Here is a 22,582-nt window from a genome sequence, read left to right as displayed (position 1 = left end):
AAAGATGTGAATGCAGCCTGTGTCTTTCGAATCCATGCTTTCACCTCTTCTTCCATGCCTCTATCTTTGCGAGATAGCAGATATAGATCTGCTCCCTTTGACGCATACCTATCCTTAAGACCCTTGACTTTGCAGGGTGAATTCTCAAACCAATGGATTCCGAGAGGCTGTATTGCCTCTGAGAATTGTGGTTTTTTGTTTCATCAAGTATTAATTCAAGTGCCCAAATACCTCTTCCTTTCTGTATAAGAGAACTGAATATTTAAGATATTTATTATTATTATTATGATTATTATTATTATTATTATTATTATTATTATTATTATTATTATTATTATTATTATTATTATTATTATTATTATTATTATTATTATTATATTAATGGATGGTTCCTTAGTGATGTGTACCAAACTACTCTCTTTACAAAATTGTAATGAGGGACATCTCTTGTAATAATAATAAAATTAATAATAATAATAATAATAATTATAATTATAATTATAATTATAATAATAATAATAAAAACAATAAATGCGCTAAAATGGACTGTAAGTGTATAAATATAGAAGACCAATTCAACCAATATTATATTTTAAACAAAACACTCATGATCACCCTTGTTACAATTTTGTGTAGAGAGTAGTTTGGTACACATCGCTAAGGAACCATGCTGTACACACTTTTCAGTGTCATACCCATTCAAAGCGTGTTGTGTTTGTGTTTGACTTTTTACCTTGTTATCATCAAAATGAAGACTGAACTTTTTCTGTATTTTATTGCAAATGTGTAAATATAAATTAAAATTCAATTTCAACAATGCAAAATATGACCCTCAAATTTGAGTACTTGGATAAGCCTTTTTTCTCACATTTTTTAATTGTACTCAGGTGTTATATGAGTGCGTGGCAGCAGTAAAAGCGTTGTCTCTCAATTTAAAAAAAAAAAAAAAGGAATAAAATTTTGTAACAGTGCCTTACAGGTATAATGCCTCATCCTGCATGTTCAGTGTCGCTTTGGGCTCATTTAGTTGATATTGTGCTATCTTTCAGAATTCCTCCAGAGCGTATTCTACCATTTGACATGAAAGACAACTTCTGGGAAATGGGAGAGACTGGGCCATGTGGTCCATGCAGTGAGATTCACTATGACCGTATTGGTGGCCGGGATGCATCTCATCTTGTCAACATGGATGACCCAGATGTGCTGGAAATCTGGAACCTTGTCTTTATTCAGTACAACAGGTGAGATTTGACACATGACCTTAGATCTTAGTTCGTCCTTTATTCTTGGCACATCAGGTTGGTATGAAGTGTCAAAAGTCTGTCATAAAGTACTTGCTAACAGTCATGTTCTAACCAAGAACTGTCCTGTTTTATTTCTTGTCAAAAGTCTGTCATAAATTACTTGCTGACAATCTCTTTCTAGCCAAGAACTTTCTTGTTTTCTTTTAACTGCTGTTTCAAATTTAAGACATCGCATTCTGATCTCATATCTTAACCATTTGATCCCTCTTTCCTTATTATATCAAATGCTAGTTCGTTTAATTACTCATTCCGCACATTACCTGGATTCCACTATGCAAGTATTGATCTGCTCACAGAATTGAGTATTGCTGTATATTTCCAAAATTTGGTTCCTTGGTTGAAACTAGGGCAATGGAGGAGGACACAATTGGTCCTTTGTCTTCATGAGAGGGTGAAGCTTTCTTGTCCAAAAGAAATAGAGGACAAAGATAGACAAAATTTCACAAAAGGGGAATGTGAAAATACGAATATCAAAAAAGACAGTGAGTTATTTCATAAATGAAAAAGGGAAAGAGATAAAGCTGAAGCCAAAGAGGTGAAGGCGAAATTTGGGCTGGGGTCCTGGGTGGGGTTCCTGACCTCCCATAGTGGGCAGGGGGGGGGTACATACTGTGTCTTCTATCCCCTTATATCTGTTTTCCAACATGCTCTCTGTCTTTGTCTTGGAATGAGATTACTTGGTTTTGTCCTGTCCCTGGCCAGAGTCTTCGCTGGGAGGGAAACAGTCAAATGCATAGTTATTGTTTTGGGAGATGATATTTTTTTTTCCTTGTAAATCATCTCTCTGTTAATGTATTATTATATTTGTTATTTTCAATGTATAATGTAAGCATTTGAGTGTATTCCTCTCTGTTGGATTTTGTGCTTGTGTCTGGATGAGACTTATAGGTGATCTCAAACTAAGCACATTGGTGGTACGCTCTTGGAATCTACATCTGATCCCTATTGTTCCCAGTTCCCCTATGTCTTACTTTTTCTTGGGTGCTTTAATTGTAATTCTAGAACTTTTTACTATCCCATTTTCTTCCTTTTTACTGGCGATGATATAACCTAAATGTGTTGCAAGCGCTGTAAAACCCTTAAATTGAGCTTTTATATAGCTTGCGCAATATCCACTAAATGTGCTCAAAGCACTTTACATCGGGACTTGGACACTATGTCGATATAGAGAGTATGTCGTTTTAAATGGGCTGCACTGTATGTATGGTGCAATTTAAGTGCTGTTAAAAAAGTTTTAATTGAATTGTTGTTAAATTTCAGGGCTGCTGATTTGACATTGACTCCTCTTCCCCACAAACACATTGACTGCGGAATGGGCTATGAAAGGCTGGTGTCTGTCATACAAAACAAAATGTCCAATTATGATACAGATATCTTCATTCCTTTATTTGATGCCATCCAGAAGGTATTGGGGCACTAAGGCTTACTGTCAAATATTTTAACCCAAAAGTCCATTCAAACATTAGTCTCTTCCTTTATCTTTTCTAGACTTGACTATTCTAATTCATTACTTTTTAATCTGCCTGATAATCGGTTAAAGAAAATAGAGCTTTTCCAAAACCTAGCCGCACAAATTGTTTAAAAGAAGGAAAAAAGAGAACACATAGCCACAATGTTTTATGAACTCCACTGGTTGCCTGTTAAAACTTGAATTATAATTATAAAATTGCAATGCTATGTTTTAACTCAAAAAACGATTGCTCACCGTTTTATCTGCATATATATATTGTGCGCCAAGAGCTATATTGTATGGGACAGGTGATATATAAATAATATATTATTATTATTATTTTTATAAAACAGTACTGATTACGTGTTAATTATAAGGATGATGCTGTTAATAGTAGCAAAAATTATGATGATGATAATGATAATTATAATTATTATAATGATGATGATGATGGTAATTGTTATTATTATTATATTATTATTTATTATTATTATTATTATTATTATTATTATTATTATTATTATTATTATTTATTATTATTATTATTATTATTATATATCATCATCATCATCATCATCATCACCATCATCATCATCACCATCACCATCATTATTATTATTATCATTACTGTTATTATTATTATTATTATTATTATTATTATTTATTATTATTATTATTATTATTATTATTCATATCATCATCATCATCTCATCTCATCATCATCATCACCATCACCATCATTATTATTATTATCTATTATTGTTATTATTATTATTATTATTATTATTATTATTATTATTATTATTATTATATTTATAATGATGATGATGATGATGATAATAATAATAATAATTTATACCACGCCTATTACATATCCAAACAGCTCTAGGAGCCTTTTCAATACAAATATCAGTGCTACAATTACAGGTCATCCACAAAACATGCTTAAGACGTTCAGATCATGAAAACTAATCTATATAAGGGAAATTGATTTAATTTATCAGATATTTCCTATTAAATTAGGTGTTAATATTTGTCTTTAAAATAGCTTCTGTATTGCATTTTCTGAAGGAAATTGGAAGAGAGTTCCAAATAGAAGGGGCAGCATGAGGAAAATACCTATCAAACTTTTTGGAGCCTTTTTTGGTAACAGTTAACTGGAGATGATCACTAGATCTTAAAGTTCTGGAAAGAGAGTACAATGAATAAAGGAATATTATTAATAATAATAATGATGAAAAACATTTATATTGTGCCCAATCCAAATAAAATTCATGATTAGCTTGACTTGGGGAATAAAATCTACAAATGAATATCATAAATGTTTACTGAACAATATTTTTGCTTGTTTTTACCTGAAGTTGGCGGGTTGCCCGGATTACCAAGGCCGTGTTGGAGCTGATGATGTTGATGGTATTGACATGGCATACAGAGTGTTAGCAGATCATGCCCGTACACTGACAATCACCCTTGCTGATGGAGGCAGGCCTGATAACCAGGGACGGGGGTAAGACGATCATATAATGGAATATATGCACATTTTTTTTAAATAGAAAATTTGATATTACTGAAGAGGTTTCTGAAGGTCAACAATATGCAGGAATGCTGTGGTCTTCCCAAGCTCATGCTGAGACCCATAGATCTTCGATTTTAGTGTGGTCCTCTCTCCACTTTGTCTTACTTTTTCTTGGGTGCTTTAATTGTAATTCTAGGATTTGATTATCCCATTTTCTTCCTTTTTACTGGCATTGATGTAACCTAAATGTGTTGCAAGCGCCATAAAACCCTTAAAAACAAACAAATGAAGAACAGACTCATCAGGCCCATGGATTCGGAGATTATCTCAGATTCTAAAGCGTTAAATGGACAGTAGCAATTGCCTGCTACCCTTTGGATAGGATGCCAGTCTATTGCAAAGTACTTTCCACCAGATCTAACTGACCCAACTATCCAATTCATTGCTGGTTGGAAAGCGGGGACAGAGAATATCTTAAATTCTCTCGGAATTGATATAGGTCCCTTTGCATGTGAGGCTAGTGTTCTACCAACTGAGCTGTTGGATGCTGGCATGACAGTTGAACTTGTAGATTAAATTAGTCCTATGAGAGGCTTTTTGAAATCAGCAGTTTTGTTTTGTTTTTATTTTATCAATACAGAATCTTTCAATCTTCTCTCACTCAAATATTTTCTTTTCAGATATGTCTTGAGACGTATTCTCCGTCGTGCATGTCGTTATGGTACAGAAAAATTGGGGATGAAGCATGGCATGTTTGCTTCTCTTGTCGACACTGTGATTGAGTTGCTGGTAATCCATAGTTTTTATCTAATTATGAAGGATGAGATTGTCATGTGGTGTTGCATTGCTATGTAACTGATGGGGGGTGAGGGAGGGGAATGGTTCATGGGTACAGATTTTTCCCCTTAAATTATGATTTTCCTAAGAATAAAATGTACAGATCATGTATTTGTTAATGTGTATGGCAAATTTTCAACGTGTTATGATAATTTTACATTTTTATTCCGGCTTGGCAATGTGAATGGCATTGCATATTCTGATCTATCCAGAACACGAATACACAAATGTGAGAAAATTTACACTAAGATAAATAAATAAAATAATGCAAAATGTGGCATCAGCTCTTAGAATGATCATGTTCTCGTAAATCTTCACACATTCAAAAAGTGAGGATTGAAGTTTTTGAATAATATGAAAGATCTTGAGTTGTAAAATGACATTCATGCACGCCCTCCTGCCTTTTGCCAACCTTGTCCATCTCTTTATCAATTACTTAGGTTTGTAAATTAGCTATAGGAGCATGGTTTTTCTAGCAACTTTTTTTTTATATAATAAAAAAAAAAAATTGCAGTTGGGTAATAAAATTCGAAAAAATGGAGTCACATTGTTTTTGATGGTTGGCAAGTTTGTTCTTTTGAATCTACCCATTCTTTTGCTCGATCTTATCATTGAGTTATCTTAGTTAATTTGACTTACAGACATGCGGTTAGAATTTTCCACTTTAAAGAAAAACAATCTAGGACATTTTAATTCTTTTATCTAGGTGGGGATCCTGACCTCCCATAGTGGGCAGGGAGGTACATGCTGTGTCTTCTATCCCCCCATACCCGTTTTCCAATTGTTTCCTGTCATTGTCTTGGATTGAGATTACTTAGTTTTGTCCTGATCCTTGCCGGAGTTCCTTGGCTGGGAGGGAAACAATCGAATGTATAGTTATAGTTTTGGGAGATATTTTTTTTCCTTGTAAATCATCTCTCTGTTATGCATTGTATTATGTTTAGTTTACATATTATATTATATGATTGGTAAACATTTGAGTGTATCCTCTTAGTTGGGAATTGTGCTTGTGTCTGGATGAGACTTTTAGATGATCTCAAACTAAGTACTTTGATAGTGTGCTATTGGAATCTACATCTGTTCCCTATTTGAACTAATTCCCCTTTGTCTTACCTTTTCTTTTGTGCTTTAATTGTAATTCTAGAACTTTTTACTATCCCATTTTCTTCCTGTTTACTGGCGCTGATATGACCTAAATGTGTTGCAAGCGCCGTAAAGCCCTTAAAAACAAACAAACAAACAATTCTTTTATAGTCACTTTAGATTCTTCTTTGCCAGAATTGTCATTTATAAATGAAAAAGCTTTATTGACATCTCATTTGTTTCTCATTATTTTTAAAATATACTTCTTTCAAATTGAATATTTTCACAGGGCGATGCTTTTCCAGAGGTGAAGAGAGATCCAGAGGCGGTATGTGACATTATATTTCTAACTGTTAGTCAGACAGGATTATGCTCAAATAATCAGAAGTAGATATTGGTGATTTTACATGACAAATATCGAGGTGAAAATGATGTTGGTTGTGGTGGTATTGATGGAGATTGTGGTATATAATTATTCAGCCCTGGTTGCCTTGTTATAACAAGAAAATAGGAAAATAACACACAAAAGATATGTTGAATAGGTCTCATGAACCTTATCTCGTAATTGTTTTTTTGTTTTTTTTTGTTGGTGTCCACCAAGTAGGGCTTAGATTGCTGGATCTAATATTTTTTAGATCCATTGGAAAGAACCCTGCAATAGTTAGCATTCTCATTAGACAGTAGCAAGCAATGCATCACTTGGCAGAAGCAGATATGCAGCATTACAGATGGCAATGCAGACCAAATTTTGATTTTACGCTAAATTTATATTTGTAAATCAAGATTTTAGTTAAAATTTGGTGAAAATTAGATTGTGTTTTCCTCACCTATGGATTTCGTTCTAAATTAAGCTACACTAAATCTATCTTTTAAATTGTTATCAATATCAAACATTAAAATATCATATTGATTTTGATTTTTTTCTTTCTATATTTTCTTTTTTCTCATCGTCAGGTTATTTTTGTTGGTTTTTTAAAATTATTATTTTTTTTTTTTTTCGGGAGGAGTTTCACATTTAAATAAAATACAAACGTAACTGTTGTTGCTTGTTGCAAATCTAATAATCAATAATGGCTCTGAAGGATTTCTGTACCTTTCGGCATTATATTTCTTCACCATGTGGAAGGGATCCCAGTATGTCAATCTCAATTTTTTAAAAAAAATTCTTTTTTAATTCAGATTAAAGAAGTCATTAATGAAGAGGAAGCTCAGTTTTTGAAGACCCTTTCTCGAGGTCGTCGTTTGCTGGAGAGGAACATCAACAAGCTTGGGAATGATAAAGTGTTGCCTGGTAATTGACTGCTTTATCTGTATGCTGATGTTGTTCGCAGTCCCAAAGAGTTCATAAAAATCAGAAAAGGTGTTAAAGATACAGTGACTCACAACGTGGAAATAAGAAAATTAAAAGAGAGGAGTGTTGATTATTTTGGATGTTTTAAAATTTTTTTTAATGACCTTTATAGAAGACTATAAACATGTCCTCATCAGGGTAAAATTATGATTCAAAGACCTTAATTTTTTGGCTCTGGCACGTAAAATTCTTCTTCAACAGGTTTTATTGAATTGATGACTAATCCTTATATAGATGTGTAGTTGCGGCTATGTGGTCTAGTGGTATAACACTTGCTTTCGGATCGGAAGGTCCTGGGTTCGAGACTCGCTTGGCACATAGTTGAGTCCTTGGAAAAGGCTCTTGACTCGTATTCTCTCACCGTACTCAGGTGGAAAATGAGTACCTGGTCGTTAACAGCATTGTCTCTGTTGGAAAAAATAAATTATATCGCCTAACAGGCGTCACGTCTCGTTCTAATGTCATGTATTGTATTGGTCAAGGACCCTTTGTGAAGCGCTTTGAGCATGTTTAGGGGATATTGCGCTATATAAATTTAAAAAAGAAATTTATAGTTTGAGTCAAAATTTTATATTTTTCATTGTAATATGCAGGTATTATGATGAAAGGGGTGTCGGCTTTTTTTCACCTACACATTAAAAAAGATTACTTTATTTATACTTTCTCCAAAACAATCAATTTAATAAAATATAATTATCATTCCTCTGTTCCAAGAAGAGAAAAGGGTGGTTTTTTTTTCAGGGGAAATGGGAGAAAGGAGGGCAAGACCCTATCCTATATTTGTTGTAAAATGTGTCATAGCTGATGCTCAACTTTACTGTTTCTCTTTAATCTCTGAATCAATCTGTCATTTTTCAACTTTCAATTCAATTTTTTCTGCTTCTTTCTTGATGAATTTAATCTGAATATATATATATATATATTTATATAGATTTAGTTCCATACTAGATTTTTAAAAAGAGAAATATATTTTCATAAGAAACTGTAATCAATAAGCAGTCTTGCCCTCCAGCATTTAGAATTATAAACTCAATCCCTCTGCACACTCACTCCCAAGGCCATTCCGTGTAAAAAGAAAAACCATTCAAAATTTCAATTCAGACGTGCAAAAGTAAAAAAAAAATTTGTTTTATTATCGAACTTTGGGTCTTATGTGGGTTTATCCAAATCTCAAATTCATGTTATATATGCATCTTCCTGCTGTGTATTTTAACACTATATATCTCAATTCAGGTGACATTGCTTGGCGTTTGTATGACACCTATGGATTTCCTGTTGATCTTACTTTGCTGATGGTGGAGGAGAAAGGGCTAGAGATTGACATGAAGGCTTTTAATCAGGCTAAGGAGCATTCGTTGGTAAGTAGGTAGATGAAATACCTAGGAATATAATGGAAGTTTAACATAAACATAATTTGGTTTTAGTGTTTGATCGGATATATGTAGGAAGTGAAGTTTGTATGTGTGTTTGTGCGAGAGAGATATCCCAGCGTAAAACAGTACCAGCCAACTTATCTAAGATAAATCACAAGACTTTCCTTCATTTTTCTTTTGAATGGCTTTGGTTCATGATTAATGAATATATTATTTCCTCTCTAAAACGATTCACCACTCAAGCAGATGAACAGAAGTTTATGTTCAGCGCTTTTTAAACTGTGTTTTCCATTCAAAATATTCATAAAATAGATATAGATACTAGTTTGCAAACAAGGCCATCGATGTGTTGAAAAATAAAGATGCATGCTATAACGATTTGATAATGAAATTTTAAAAAATATGACTTCTGTGTTACATAGGATGCATGGTTTATATAAGTTTAATTTGAAAGTTAGATATTAAAAATATTTTTTTTTTTGTATTCCCAGCTGATGTCCCAGGGCAGTGGAGGAGTGAAGGAAGATTTGATAGCTCTGGACGTGCACGCATTAAGTGACCTGAAGGACAGGAATGTCCCCACCACTAATGATTGTCCAAAATATCAATATTTGGGAGATGAGCAAGGAACCTATGGTAAGATTGTTTTTTTTTTTCTGTCTATATTTTTTTCTGAGGCTAGTTGAGAATGCGCAATAATTGGGGACAGATAAGGGCTATTACAAGCAGGCACTCATGTATTTTAATTATAATACTACTGCTTTGTGAAAGCTAACATAGGTTGAGACCAGGGCTGTGAATGAATCCTGGGTCTCCCGATTACAAGCAGTGAATAGTAGGTGATGGCAACCTGCTTCCCAGATAAAAAATATGAATACATGAATACGGCCAGAATTATTTTAGTAAATAGACCAAGATCTAATATTTTTATATTTGAACCCAACAATAATCTAAAAAGTTCTAACATGTTCATAATTATTTAGTAAAAACACAATATAAGAGTCTTGGCTACAATACTCATTTAATAGAAATCAAATATCACCAATAAACATGAAGAAAACACTATGTACAACATTTTGATCTCCTTGATGAAATATCAAACGTCAATCTGACATAAATCCTGGATCATGAATACTTTTCAATATGACATAAATATTTTTATAAAAAGACCAAGATCTGATATTTTGATATTTGAACGGAACAATAATCTTATTCAGTAAAAACACCATAAAAGAGTCTTGGCTACAATTCTTTTCTAGTATTTGAGGGTGCTACAGGAAAAATCCTGGAACTCCGTCAGAACAAACAGTTTACCAAGTCAGTGTCTTCGGGCCAAGAATGTGGCATTCTTTTAGACAGCACCAACTTTTATGCAGAACAGGGAGGACAGATCTTTGATGAGGGCTTCATCGTCAAAGTGGGGGCTGAGGTAGGGCCTATTGTTTTGATGTTTTATAATACAAGTGATATTATCATGTTGCCCAGACCTGCAGTATGAATTGACTTCAGAAGCATTTTTTGTCTTTCTTTATTCTTTATCCAAATTGAAGTAAACTACATATGTTAGTGATTAAGCATTATCTGATTGTGATTTCAAACTATGACTTAAAACCTGAATCTTAAGATGTGTACAGTTAAAAAATTTTTTTTAGTGAAAGCAAAATTGCAGTTTTCAAAGAAAATATGATACCTACTTATATGTTGTAAGTCTTGTTCCCGTTGGGGAATGAGTTGAGCATATTTAAGCATTACCACATTGTCATTTTTTTAAATGGCTTAAAATCCTGCATCTTAAGATGTGTACAGTCCTTTTTGTTTTTGTTTGTTTTTTGTTGTGAACGTCAAATTATAGTTTTCCAAAAAAAATAATAGCTTACTTAAATGTTGTAAGTCTACTTCCCTTGGTTGAAGGAGACTTTATTTTTTTCGAACCGTTTCAATTTTAAAGCAACTCTGACACTCTTACTACTTGTTTATACTTTTATGGTGTGATAAATGACGCCATCAGATTTTGAAGCAGATAGTTCTTCATGAAATTTAATACCAATCCATTGAATCAATTCTTTGCTGCTGACACTGTGTCACTTATAACTTTTTTGAAATAAATTGTTAAATGAATCGAGAATTTCTTGTTGTGATCTTGTGTTGCAATCATCTTGAAAATGGTTTTATGACATAATATAGATGTGTATAATAATCCAACTTTCACAACCATCTATGATGTGTTGTGACAAATATCATTTGTCATTTTACACAAATTGATTGTTTTGAGTGGATAAATCAATGTTTTTAATATCGCTTTCACAGGAGAACGAATTCCGTGTAAAGAACGTCCAAGTACGAGGAGGCTATGTCCTTCACATTGGTGTGGTGGAAGGAGAGCTCAGTGTAGGAGATGAGGTTAAACTCAGCATTGATGAGGTAGGTTGCTTTTGCCTTTACAGTTTTAATGAATGTAATTACCGACCCAAAAAAGGATTGAAGAAAACAAAGTAATCCTCTTGAGCCATAAGACCCATGGAGCTGGATTTTATTTTGGTTTCTATAGCTATTAGAAAACAATAAAGATTGCTTAAAACCCTTTGGATTGAATCTATTGCAAAATGTTTTTCACCTGGTCTTATAGACCAGCCACCTAATCTTTGCGGGTGGGTAAAAGAAAGTAATAGTGAAAAAAAAGATAGAAAAAACATTTGCAGATTTGAACATCTTCCAGTGTCCATGCCCAGTGAAGTACTTTATCTTTTGAAATACAAGGAGGGTCAAGAAACAATAAGGTATATCCTTCTGATGATGCGCAATGTATTCTAAATCTTAAATCCTTTTCTAGGCAGTGTTTGACTTTACACAACAGATCTTGCACTTTTCACCACAGGAGCAGTAATTGTACAATATAACGGTTCAGTACCCTTTTGCACCAGGCCTTACAATTTTTAATCTGAAAAAGTTCATATGAAACAGTACCAGACAAAGCCAAGAGAAAACAACAAGAAGAAAAACCCAAACCCATACCTTCAGATTTTTTTCTTGTTTTTTTCTTTCTGCATCTGACACTGTTTCATACAAACTTTTTTTAATTTTGATCTTGCACCAGCGCCTTCTTCCTATTTTGTCACGTCAGTATTTCCAATATTTATCACTCACTACCTACAGCTAGATACTTGTCTGCACCCAAGTTGAATGGGATAATGTGTTCCAAGTGCTTTATACAAGGACCAAAACATTTGGCTAGGGTTTTGTGATGAAACAAGATAAAATACTACACTGCTTGACCATTGAATAACATGTGTATGTTTAATGAAGTGTCATAAGATTTTTGGTTCATGATAAATGTCGTCATTTTCTTTTGCATTTGTAACTTTAGCCGCGTCGATGTGCCTTGATGAAGAACCACACAGCCACTCACATGTTGAACTTTGCCTTACGAGAAGTGTTGAATGAGAAGGAGACAGATCAGAGAGGGTCGTTGGTGGCCCCTGATAAATTGAGATTTGACTTCACAGCCAAGGTAGGGTTATAGCAATAGCGCCTTACAAGCATTTTGTGTCGTCCAACATGTCAATTGTTTCTGTTTTGTAGGGACCCCTTGTAAAGTGCTTTGAGCACATTTAGTAGATATTGTGCTGTATAAAAACTCAAGGTCCTTCAGGGGGTTGCTTTTTAAAAAAATTTTTTTTTTGGTTTTATTCGAAGTTTGAGATCTCAACATGGGTGTCCCTTTTCCAAGTTATCCTGAATTCTGGGATACGAAATAACATACATGATGTTTTGGGATAGTAATTCAGTGTCTATTTTGGTATCCCCTCTATGATCAATCAACACAGATTTTGTATCTCTAATTAGTCCCTTCAAAGAGTATGCAACTGATGTATAATAATAACATAGTTGTCTGAGATGTTATTATCTTGTTACCTCTGATACGTCGATAATATTAGTGTGTACTACTGGCTACTCACCCTAGTTTTGGTAGTGTGTGTGTATGTGGGGGGGGGGGGGGGGGGGATATGCGTGCACTTATACATATGAGAGAGGGGATGTGAGAATCCAGTCTAATTTTTGCTGGTATTAGTCTATCAGAGTAATATTTCATAATTAAGACTTCATAGTCAGTTTTCTGCCTCTGGCTCACCTCGACATGATATCGGTATTGGGTTAGAATAGGAAAGAACTTCAAATTTTTCTCTAAGAGGTAATTATTACATTCTTTGATATAATATAATCCCTTTGGGAAAATAGCTATTATAAGTATGATACTCATACAGACAAAAATTATGAAATTGCCTCTATATGTGGTTGATTGCATTGCATTGTTCTTTTATATCTACATGAATTTCTAAATTTGGCCCCACAATTTGGAACTCCCTTACCCGATCCATTAGAATATCTGACAGTGTTGGTGTCTTGAAGAAACGTCTTAAAACATTTTTTTTCACTAAATACTTGCTTTTGTTAGTTTTACCTTGTCCTACTTATAACTGCATTGATGAAATAATTTGTATGAGTTGTGATTAGATAAGTAATAAACAACAATGTGAAATTGAATGTAAGCTTCAATTTAATATATGAAAACAGATAAAATGGATGTTTCGGGTTTCCCGTTTTTCAACAAAACACGATGAATGAAACACTACAGGTGAATGAGATAATGTGGTAGTGGCATTGTTATTTTATCTATTTTTATATATTAAATTGAAGCTTACATTCAATTTCACATTGTTATTTATTTCTTTGAGCTTCGAGCAGCAACATTTACATTACCCAGTATTCTTCGATTAGATAAGTGTTAACATGTATTGTTTTTAAGCCCTTTGAGGTTTCAACATAAAGAAATGAAAAGCACTTTGAAATATTTTTTTGCAAGTTGTCATACAAATGCTTAACTCAGGTCATTCATTACTAGAGCTCTCTCTCACCAACTACTGGAGATCGCGGGTCGAACACACACAACCTCCGCGAAGTTAGTTGGCCAGCAATTAAGCTTAATAGCCAATATTCTCAACACAAACATATAACATAGAAACAATTTATACTCACTTCATCTCTTGTTGTTACTAACATAAGTGCCTGCTCCATTCACTTTTCTGAATTAAAAATTCACCCCATATACCGGAGCATACTCAATGTCTCAATTGTTTCTATGTTATATATTTGTGTTGAGAATATTGGCTATTAAGCTTAATTGCTGGCCAACTAACTTCGCGGAGGTTGTGTGTGTTCGACCCGCGATCTCCAGTAGTCGGTGAGAGAGAGCTCTAGTAATGAATGACCTGAGTTAGATACGATTTTTTTTGGGATCGTGGATAGCTCATACGGTAGATTCACGCTATCACCGGCCAGGCGGAGATGTCGTACCAATAAGGTCGCTGGTTCATTCCCCATCACCACCGCGAAATTTTTAAAATTCTCTATTGTCTTCTGGCACTTTTCTTCTCACTTCATCTCTTGTTGTTACATACAAATGTTGTGGTTACAAGCTGATTACCTTACACTCTTTTTTTTCATCAAGATAACCCTAACTCTACCTCATACCCCAATTCTGCATTGGGTTACAAATGAAGAATCATGTGACTGACAGTTCATGTTCAACTGTCTAGAAGGCTGAATGCGTCTTATATTTTATTGTGTTTTTCATTATTATTAATTGGATTTTTCATACACTATCGGATATGTTACATGCTATTTCCCATTGGATTGTATTTATAAGTTATATTGACTTTGTGACAGTGGCTCTTAATGATTTTAAAGTTTTAAGATTATTCATCACTTTCTTCCAATTAACAATGGACATGTTACCAATATGGCATAGATAAGGGGCTTTCTACCCTTGTGAGAGAGAAAATTCAAGTAGTCCCCTTAATATATCCCGAGGGAGTGTTGACAAAACAAACATTATATTTTCTCTTATTTGAAGGGTGCTCTGAGTGTGGCTGAAGTCAAGGCGACAGAGGAGATGGTGAACAACATAGCTGCTAAAAATGAAATCATCTATGACAAGGAACTCCCACTTGCTTTAGCCAAGAGTATTCAAGGACTACGAGCTGTCTTTGATGAAGTGAGTAGCTTGATTTACTCATGGTCCTTTGCGTCCATGCAGATGGTCAATTTTGATTTAGCTTAATGCATAATTTAATCAAGGATTTTTGGGGCTCTTTCTTTGCAGTCTCTTCAATAACTGATTTTCCTATTATTGAAGTACAACCTCTGTCACAATACTTTCATACCACGTAAGGTGGCTGGGCAGTCTGTATTACTGTTATTAACTTTCATGGAGGATGTTTACAATTATAATAATTATATGTCATTGGTTAATTAGACATAAAGCCTGGGTAAGGAAATATGAAATATTCATACTGTCGACCTTGGATCTAAGATCTTTGATTTAAGGGAAATTAGGGGGGAAAAAATCAAGTACCCAGGTACAAGATGGACTGATCCTAGGGTCATCTTTTCATATTTGTTGCATATCATATTTACAGTTTCAGTTTGGACATCCAAAATTGATTATTATCTCTCTAAAAAATTGAAATTATCATAAACACGATTAATGAATAAAATGGAATATATTTGTCATTTATACTTAACTTCTAAACAAGTTTGCTTTGATAATGTATCATGTGTCTCCATATTTCCATCAGACATATCCTGATCCAGTCCGTATCATTTCTGTGGGAATTCCTGTAGAAGACCTGGAAGCAGACCCTAACGGACCTGGAGCCTCCATCTCTTCAGTTGAATTTTGTGGTGGAACGTAAGTCAAAGTGAAATGAGAAGGTGCTTGTTTAGGGGGTTTTTTTTGTTGCAAATTGCGTGCTGTTTAAGACTTACTGTTGAATTTGTGATCTAGTCAAATGTTGGTAAACGCTAGTACCCCTCTGTCCACCCAGCAGTGGTAAAGTAGCTGGGTCTGCTAGATATGGTTGAAAGTACTTTGCATTAGACATGCGTCCTAGCCAAAGAGTTGCAATTATTGCTACAGTCCATATCAGAATTAAATTTAAATATCAACTCATGGGGCCTTATATATCTGAAGGACTATTTTTGTTATCAATCAGTGGTCTGCTCATGTAGATGGTGAGATTGAGAGTCAAAGTGATCATCCAGTGAGGGTGGAGGATGACTTGCTAGACCCTTTGACTTTTTCTTCTTCGTCCCCCTGATGTCTGAAATGCTGAAATGGAACAAACTTGGTCTGAACACCACCTTGATCAGTTCAGCAACCTTAAGTCGGGCAGAAGAGGCTATTGGATGTTTGTTCACTATAAAGTCAATGGATGACTGGATAGGGAAGGGAAGGCGGAGCTGACAAACCTCCATTTTTTAAATTGGATAATACACTTTTGCAAGTGCCTTATAACCCCTGAACCCAACACTAACCTTCATGTTCCTCTGAAATGATCATCTGCTGGTGCGGTTTAGTGCTCTTCTTAAGTTATGACCTACATGCATTCCTTAATCTCTTTCCCGTAGTACATGTGCGTGTCTTTCTCTTTACCATATTATATTTCATCATTTTCTGATCTTATCTTCTCTCCTCCCACAAGCTCAGCACAAGTTAGTCAAATATAGTGTCATAATCTTCTTGAAAAAGAAAGGAAAAATATGTGTAAAAATATCTTTATATTGCAATTTTGTTGTTTTTCTCTCCCTAGGCATTTGAAGAGATCAGGTCATATGGGCAATTTTGTCATTGTCACAGAAGAATCAATCTCTAAAGGTATCAGAAGAATTGTAGCTGTCACTGGCATAGAAGCACAAAAGGTAAAAAGGGATAGAAATTAAACAAAAAACTAGTAAAATTTTCATAGAGATTTGTGATATATGGCCAAACTGACTGAGTCATGATGGTGCAAAATTTAAACTCTGATTAGGATTTTAATTATTTAATATTGTTTTCTTTTTATTTAAGATGGACTGTAAAAAGAGTATCTTTACTTATAAGAAAAAAAGATAGTTTTATAATCTTTTCCTTCATAGAGATGTATTGACTCCCATATGGTAGTTGACTGATCTATATTTAATATAAATGGGACACTAATCAAAGCAAAGTACATTATTATTATATATAATACTAGATTCTTCCTGTTGAGGAAAGCAAATGGATAGTATTGGGCCAAAAGATGTGGGTCATGTTTATTGTGCTGTGTTAGGCGGTAAACTTCCGAAGGAGCAAACGATGATGGAAAATGTTTTAAATGTGCGTTTGTCCTAGCTTGTGGTAAATAATCCGTTGGAGTGGTCCAATTTTTCATACAATAAAATGAAAGAAAGTTTTTGGACATGTTATTTGTTGAAGGAAGATTTTTCAATAAGTTTGTGTTTGGCTGAAAAAGAAAAATAATTCTTTTAAATCCTGATTTTTAAACCAAAGTCTGGATTTAAAAAAAAAGTTTAATCCTGTTTTACTTTGAGATATGAGTTATATTTTTAATGGTATAATGTTCTATTTTTCACCAGGCCCTTCACAAACAAGAAGTACTTAAAAAAGAGGTGGATGGGTTGACAAGTCAGCTGGAGAGCATCAAGAACGGAACCCTGTCTGACAGGGAACTCAACAGACAGATCATTGCTCTAGATGACGTAAGATTGATATTACTTATTTACTTTATCTTTTTGGCTCTGTTTATTGCACTTTGACCAGGGAGGCCCAGGGTTCGAAACCAGCTCTGCCAATTTTCTCACTTGGACGACATGGATTTCTTTTGAAATCAGACATTTGTTTGATGGATTGCATTTCTTCATGCATGGAATGCCTGCCTGGACCAGTCTCTGGTTACCTTTTTATTTAAAAAAATTATCTGTTTAAGTCTTCTATCAACAATGGTAGCCATTCTTTGCAAAATGCGAGTGAATTGCCTGTTGTGTAATTCAATGCCTCGGGGGTATGATGCCATGGCTTATAAGAAACATGTCAAGCAATCTTGAGTTTGGTTAATGACTATTTGACAATACCGCCTAAAAATAAACTGTGAACTGGGTCTTTCATTCTCTGGTAAGGTACATTTGTGTTTTACTCACGTTATCACCTCAAGCAATTTCATTGAAGTGCTATTTTTTATTTAATAATGCTGGAATATTATTGGAATAGTCAAATTCATTTTTGTTATTTCAGATATTTTCTCACTAATATACAGAGGCTAAATAAATACAGCTTGGCTCCATTCTAGGGTGCAAATAATACAATTATTCAATTATTCCCAATTTAAGGTTAAGGTGATAAAGACCTTTTATTTCTTCATTTTATCTTCCCAGGAAATTGCCCAGTCCATCACTCCCTACTGGCAGCGGGATGCTTTAAGAACAGAACTGAAAACTCTCAAGAAAACCTTGGATAATATAGACAAAGCCAGAAAAGCCGCCTTAGTAAAGGATGTAAGGAATGAATTAAATATATATATATATATATATATATTATATTGTAATCATTCAATGCAATTACAGATTCGACTGTCCTTTAGCTGGTACTTCTTGTAGATCAATATTTTCTAAATTATGATGATGTAGTTTACTCTAATCTTACCCAGTGTGATTTGTTCAATTGCTTGCTAATGTTTTCATACGTCACATGACTTCTTGCTAGTACATTCCACATGACTTCTTGCTAGTACATTCCTTGTACGACAAATGTGATTGCAATGCTTGCTATGTTACTCTACCTTATTTTTGTCATGAACTTATATATATACAAGCCTGTGCTAGAAGCAGGTCTCCCTTCATAGTTATGCACATCAGATCATGTTTGTCTCATAATTCATTTGTACACCATCTATCTAAACCCTTTGAGTCTACACTTTTGCTCTTAGAATATGAAAACTTCATTCTAACCTAAAAGATTTTAAAATGGAAAACTGTTTTGCCTAAAATTCAAGATAAACTAATTATATGCATAGCAATGACGATATGTCAGTCAGCACCAATAAGCACTTTGTGGATATTAAGCGGTCCATAAATAAATTATTATCATTATTACTACAGAATGAATTATGATCAGATCAGAACTGAGAGGATAGGTGTCTCTAACTTGTTAAATTTCTATTGATGTCAAGGTGTTAACCATACTACCTCATTAGCGAACAGCATTACCAAGAAATTGAACCAGATTTATTTAAAGAGAAAGAGGTATTTATTGGTAGATTTTTAATGGCAAAATACTGACATGCTTTTGGGGTCTAGCTTCTGCCTCTGGCTCATATTTTTATTGAGAATGATAATGAGAGAATAATTTTTTGCAGGAATGAGAATTTTATCTCATGACGGATTGTTATAGGGCAAGATCATCCTCTACAAGCTGGAGAAATCCTTACAATGTCAAGCTGGTGCCAAAATGACCTAATTGTGTCAAAAAAGCTGTTAAATGCCTAAGAATAAAACAAGCAGCAATTGAACAAAGTCTATCTTTTTATGTATTTATATTTGCAGGCAACAGCTGAGTCCAAACAAATGATAGAGGCCAATCCAAACAAACCATTCCTTGTGCATGAGTTCAAAGCTGGCATCAGCACCAAGGTCTGTAAAACAATTTAATATTATGTGATTCACATGCATTCTATTCTAAAACTATGAGTATGAAGATGTCTCAATAGATTTTAGAAGCCTGTTGACAGGGCTATTTGTTAAGTTTCACCTAATCACTCAAAATATTAATTGTACAACAGACGTAACAGATATTGTTAATCTGGGGTCTCTTATGATGTACTGATGATTGATTAGGAAAAAAGACAAAATAAATAGATATTTATTAAGATATCTTGTTGAATTTGAGCTTTTTATTGGATCCAAAGTCCGCAGTGTAGTAAATGCATGTCTCTTAAATAATAGACCTGCATGTGTGCCGACAATTGTGGGTTTTCCGACAATCACGGTCGTTGCGATCTCCCGGATCACTTATTTTTTTATTGCTAAAGTAATCTGATTGCGAGTGACGTCAATTGTCGGAGTGTCGGCGGTCCCCAACTCGACCGGCGGCGAGCAGTCAAGTGCCGACGAATGGGCGTCGGATTGCCGACAATATTGTCGGCACTCTCAAGCCCTCGTTACGCTCGTTCGGCAATTATTGGGAAACTTCGCAAGTCTCCGATTTGACCGCAACTCTTCACTGTCTGAAAAACGAGAAGTGTGTTGATATAATCGAGCTTGCGCAGTTCGTTAACTTTCGTTTTCATACTTTCGGTAGCCTATTCCATTCAAGTAACTTTTGTTTGAGTTTGTTCAATTGAACGTTGCTACATTTCAATTTTATTCGCTCTATCGATCAACTTTCTGGATTTGTTGTATATTTTACATTCATTTTTTGTTATTATGCCTGAACAATTCTTTGACCGTTCGTCGGATCTGAAGTCAGTTGAGAATGGTGTTCGAAATCTATTCAAATGGGATCTGGAAGAGAAAAACTGCACCGATGATTTTCTTTTGGAGTACGTGAGAAAGCCAGCACAGCCGGGTGCTGCATTTTTTTTTTTTTTTTTTGCCAGTGGATTAAAGTCTAATGATTGGGATGGTTATTGCTCTTTAGAGATAAGATCAATTATTCCAGGTTAAAAACTACTGTGGGGGGGTCCGATAACGGTGGCAAAGGAAAATCATTCATGTCATAAAGAGGCATTCTCTAAGTCAACAAAATGAGTAACAAAAGAGAGAAAAAAAAAGAAGAAAAAAACAACTCAGTCGTTGCGGCTGTTTTCACTGCTGAGACAGAGACTTGTCCTTTCTCCAAGCTTCACAAGATTTCTCAACTCACTCAACCCTAGGCCTAACTGAAACTGATTCCAGTCTGTAAGTAGACAGGTGCCGATTAGCCATCGGACAAGTGAAGCGCAACTTTGGGTTAAAATTTGAATAACACAATTTCACATAATCACTGTTGCATTATTTTTCACAGTATATGAACGGCTCTTGTATCATTTTAAAGGGCAGAGACAAGATTTCTTTTGATGTGATAGAAATCAATGTTGACATATTGTATCAAAAATTATAATTTAATAAAAATAACGTCATTTTAAAACTTTTGAAATCTGTTTCAAAATTGAGATAGCAAAAAAATAAAAGAGAAGTAGGTATCCCAAACTACCGCTGTGTGGCAGGCGAATTTGCCGGGATCGATCAAAAAGTGGGGTGTTAATATCTGTCTCTCTCTCTCTTGAATTAAACTTTATTTAATAAAAAAAAGGATAATATTATATTTCAATATCTGCTCTACAAGATGAGCTAAATATTTAAACTATTCAAGCTATGTGAACTTTTTAACAGCTATTCAAAAACGCTCTCATAAAGAGATCCGATTGCAAATTTTCGCTGTGAAAACTGCGTACCGATCGACCGAAATTCGGGTCTCGTCACAAGATCTGCTCGCGCTAAAAGCTGAACGGACCAACAGCTGTGAAATCAAGTGTGGGAGAATCTCCTTTTAATGCCCTTTCGTGTGGTGTAATTTTTTCGTTTATAAACACAACAAAAATATTATTAAAATTAACTGAATTTGCCCTATTTTTGACTGAAAATTTGACTCTCTTAACGGTTAATAAACGGCAAAAAAATTACACCATAAAAATCTGCAGCATTTGAAGGCTATAATATCAAAAATCCAGCATGCTGGCTTGATTCAACACATAGCGCCATCTTTAAAAGCAAAGCCTTTGTTTCCGCTTTCTCTTTCTTTCTCTCCTACCGTCCGACGCGTGAGTTGATACACTCCCGGTGACTGAGACCGATTGTATTGTAACGTTTCCAAACAGCCATCTAGAATAGTCAAAAGTGTTTCAATTATGGACATGGACTTACTTGAATTATGTGGTAAGTTTTTTATTTTATTATGATCGGTGTTTGAGTAGATCGAAGCTTTTCTCTATCTTGTCTTAATCTTATCATGATACTGTTTGCTCCACTAACTTTTCTGAATTAATGGATAATGTTTGTATTCGTGTTCATTCATGAAGGCTATTATTATTATTATTTTATTATTATTATTATTATTATTATTATTATTATTATTATTATTATTATTATTATTATTATTATCATGATTATTATTATCATGATTATTATTATCATGATTATTATTATTATTATTATCGGAGCCCACCGATCGCTAAGAATGAACGTGTCATCATTATCACTGATACTTCTAGATGAAAAATAAAATAATAGAAACTGGTCGTGTCAGTGTCCGTCCTGACTGCTAGACTTGTGCTTGTGATTGTGAGTCCTACTAGTACTAGGAAATGGAAAGTATCACACTATCGACGTCTAAGTCTAGTTGTTTCTCAATTTTCTGAAATTTAGATTAATTAAGTCAAGCTCATTCATTAAGAAATTATTGACAATTGGGACGAAATCTGGTGCACATTGTTTGATCTTATAATAATAATCTTAACAGGATTGCTCCATTCTTCATCAGGTGTCATCAATGAGTAGTATCCAACTTGTTTGTTTTTCAATCGTTTTTTAAAGATCCAGTTTCACCCATGCCATGATTGATGGAACTATTACTATTATACTATAGTGACTCAAACTCCAGTTTAAATTTAACGTTTAACCTTTTACTGTATAGACTACTTGGTAGAAAGGCTTGTTTTTATTGATGCTATGGGATTGACTTGGTGATGGTTGCTTGTTTATAATATCAGTTTTAGATTTATATTAAATTCTTGAATCCTGCCTATTTGAATTTGACAG

The 22,582-nt window shown here is 34.2% G+C and overlaps 1 protein-coding gene across 3 annotated transcripts in view; it reads left to right on the top strand.

Moving 5' to 3' along the window:
* Positions 1-22,582, top strand: part of LOC144976862 (alanine--tRNA ligase, cytoplasmic-like) — a 39,268-nt gene that overhangs the window by 5,041 nt on the left and 11,645 nt on the right. For all 3 annotated transcript variants that reach the window (XM_078921397.1, XM_078921395.1, XM_078921396.1), the window contains exons 5-21: positions 1,050-1,241; positions 2,565-2,709; positions 4,116-4,261; positions 4,951-5,059; positions 6,480-6,518; positions 7,370-7,481; positions 8,775-8,899; positions 9,406-9,550; positions 10,174-10,343; positions 11,222-11,335; positions 12,279-12,422; positions 14,826-14,966; positions 15,550-15,662; positions 16,564-16,672; positions 17,369-17,491; positions 18,164-18,283; positions 19,331-19,417. In XM_078921397.1, coding sequence (XP_078777523.1) covers positions 1,050-1,241; positions 2,565-2,709; positions 4,116-4,261; positions 4,951-5,059; positions 6,480-6,518; positions 7,370-7,481; positions 8,775-8,899; positions 9,406-9,550; positions 10,174-10,343; positions 11,222-11,335; positions 12,279-12,422; positions 14,826-14,966; positions 15,550-15,662; positions 16,564-16,672; positions 17,369-17,491; positions 18,164-18,283; positions 19,331-19,417 — 2,134 coding nt within the window. The remainder of the gene's footprint in view (positions 1-1,049; positions 1,242-2,564; positions 2,710-4,115; positions 4,262-4,950; positions 5,060-6,479; positions 6,519-7,369; positions 7,482-8,774; positions 8,900-9,405; positions 9,551-10,173; positions 10,344-11,221; positions 11,336-12,278; positions 12,423-14,825; positions 14,967-15,549; positions 15,663-16,563; positions 16,673-17,368; positions 17,492-18,163; positions 18,284-19,330; positions 19,418-22,582) is intronic.

This window comes from Berghia stephanieae, chromosome 7 (assembly GCF_034508935.2).
Source record: "Berghia stephanieae isolate SIO BIC M18660-M18661 chromosome 7, UCSD_Bste_1.3, whole genome shotgun sequence".
Taxonomy (NCBI): Eukaryota; Metazoa; Mollusca; class Gastropoda; order Nudibranchia; family Aeolidiidae; genus Berghia; species Berghia stephanieae.
Note: the sequence above shows the minus strand (reverse complement) of the source record. Positions and strands in the feature narration are given on the sequence as shown.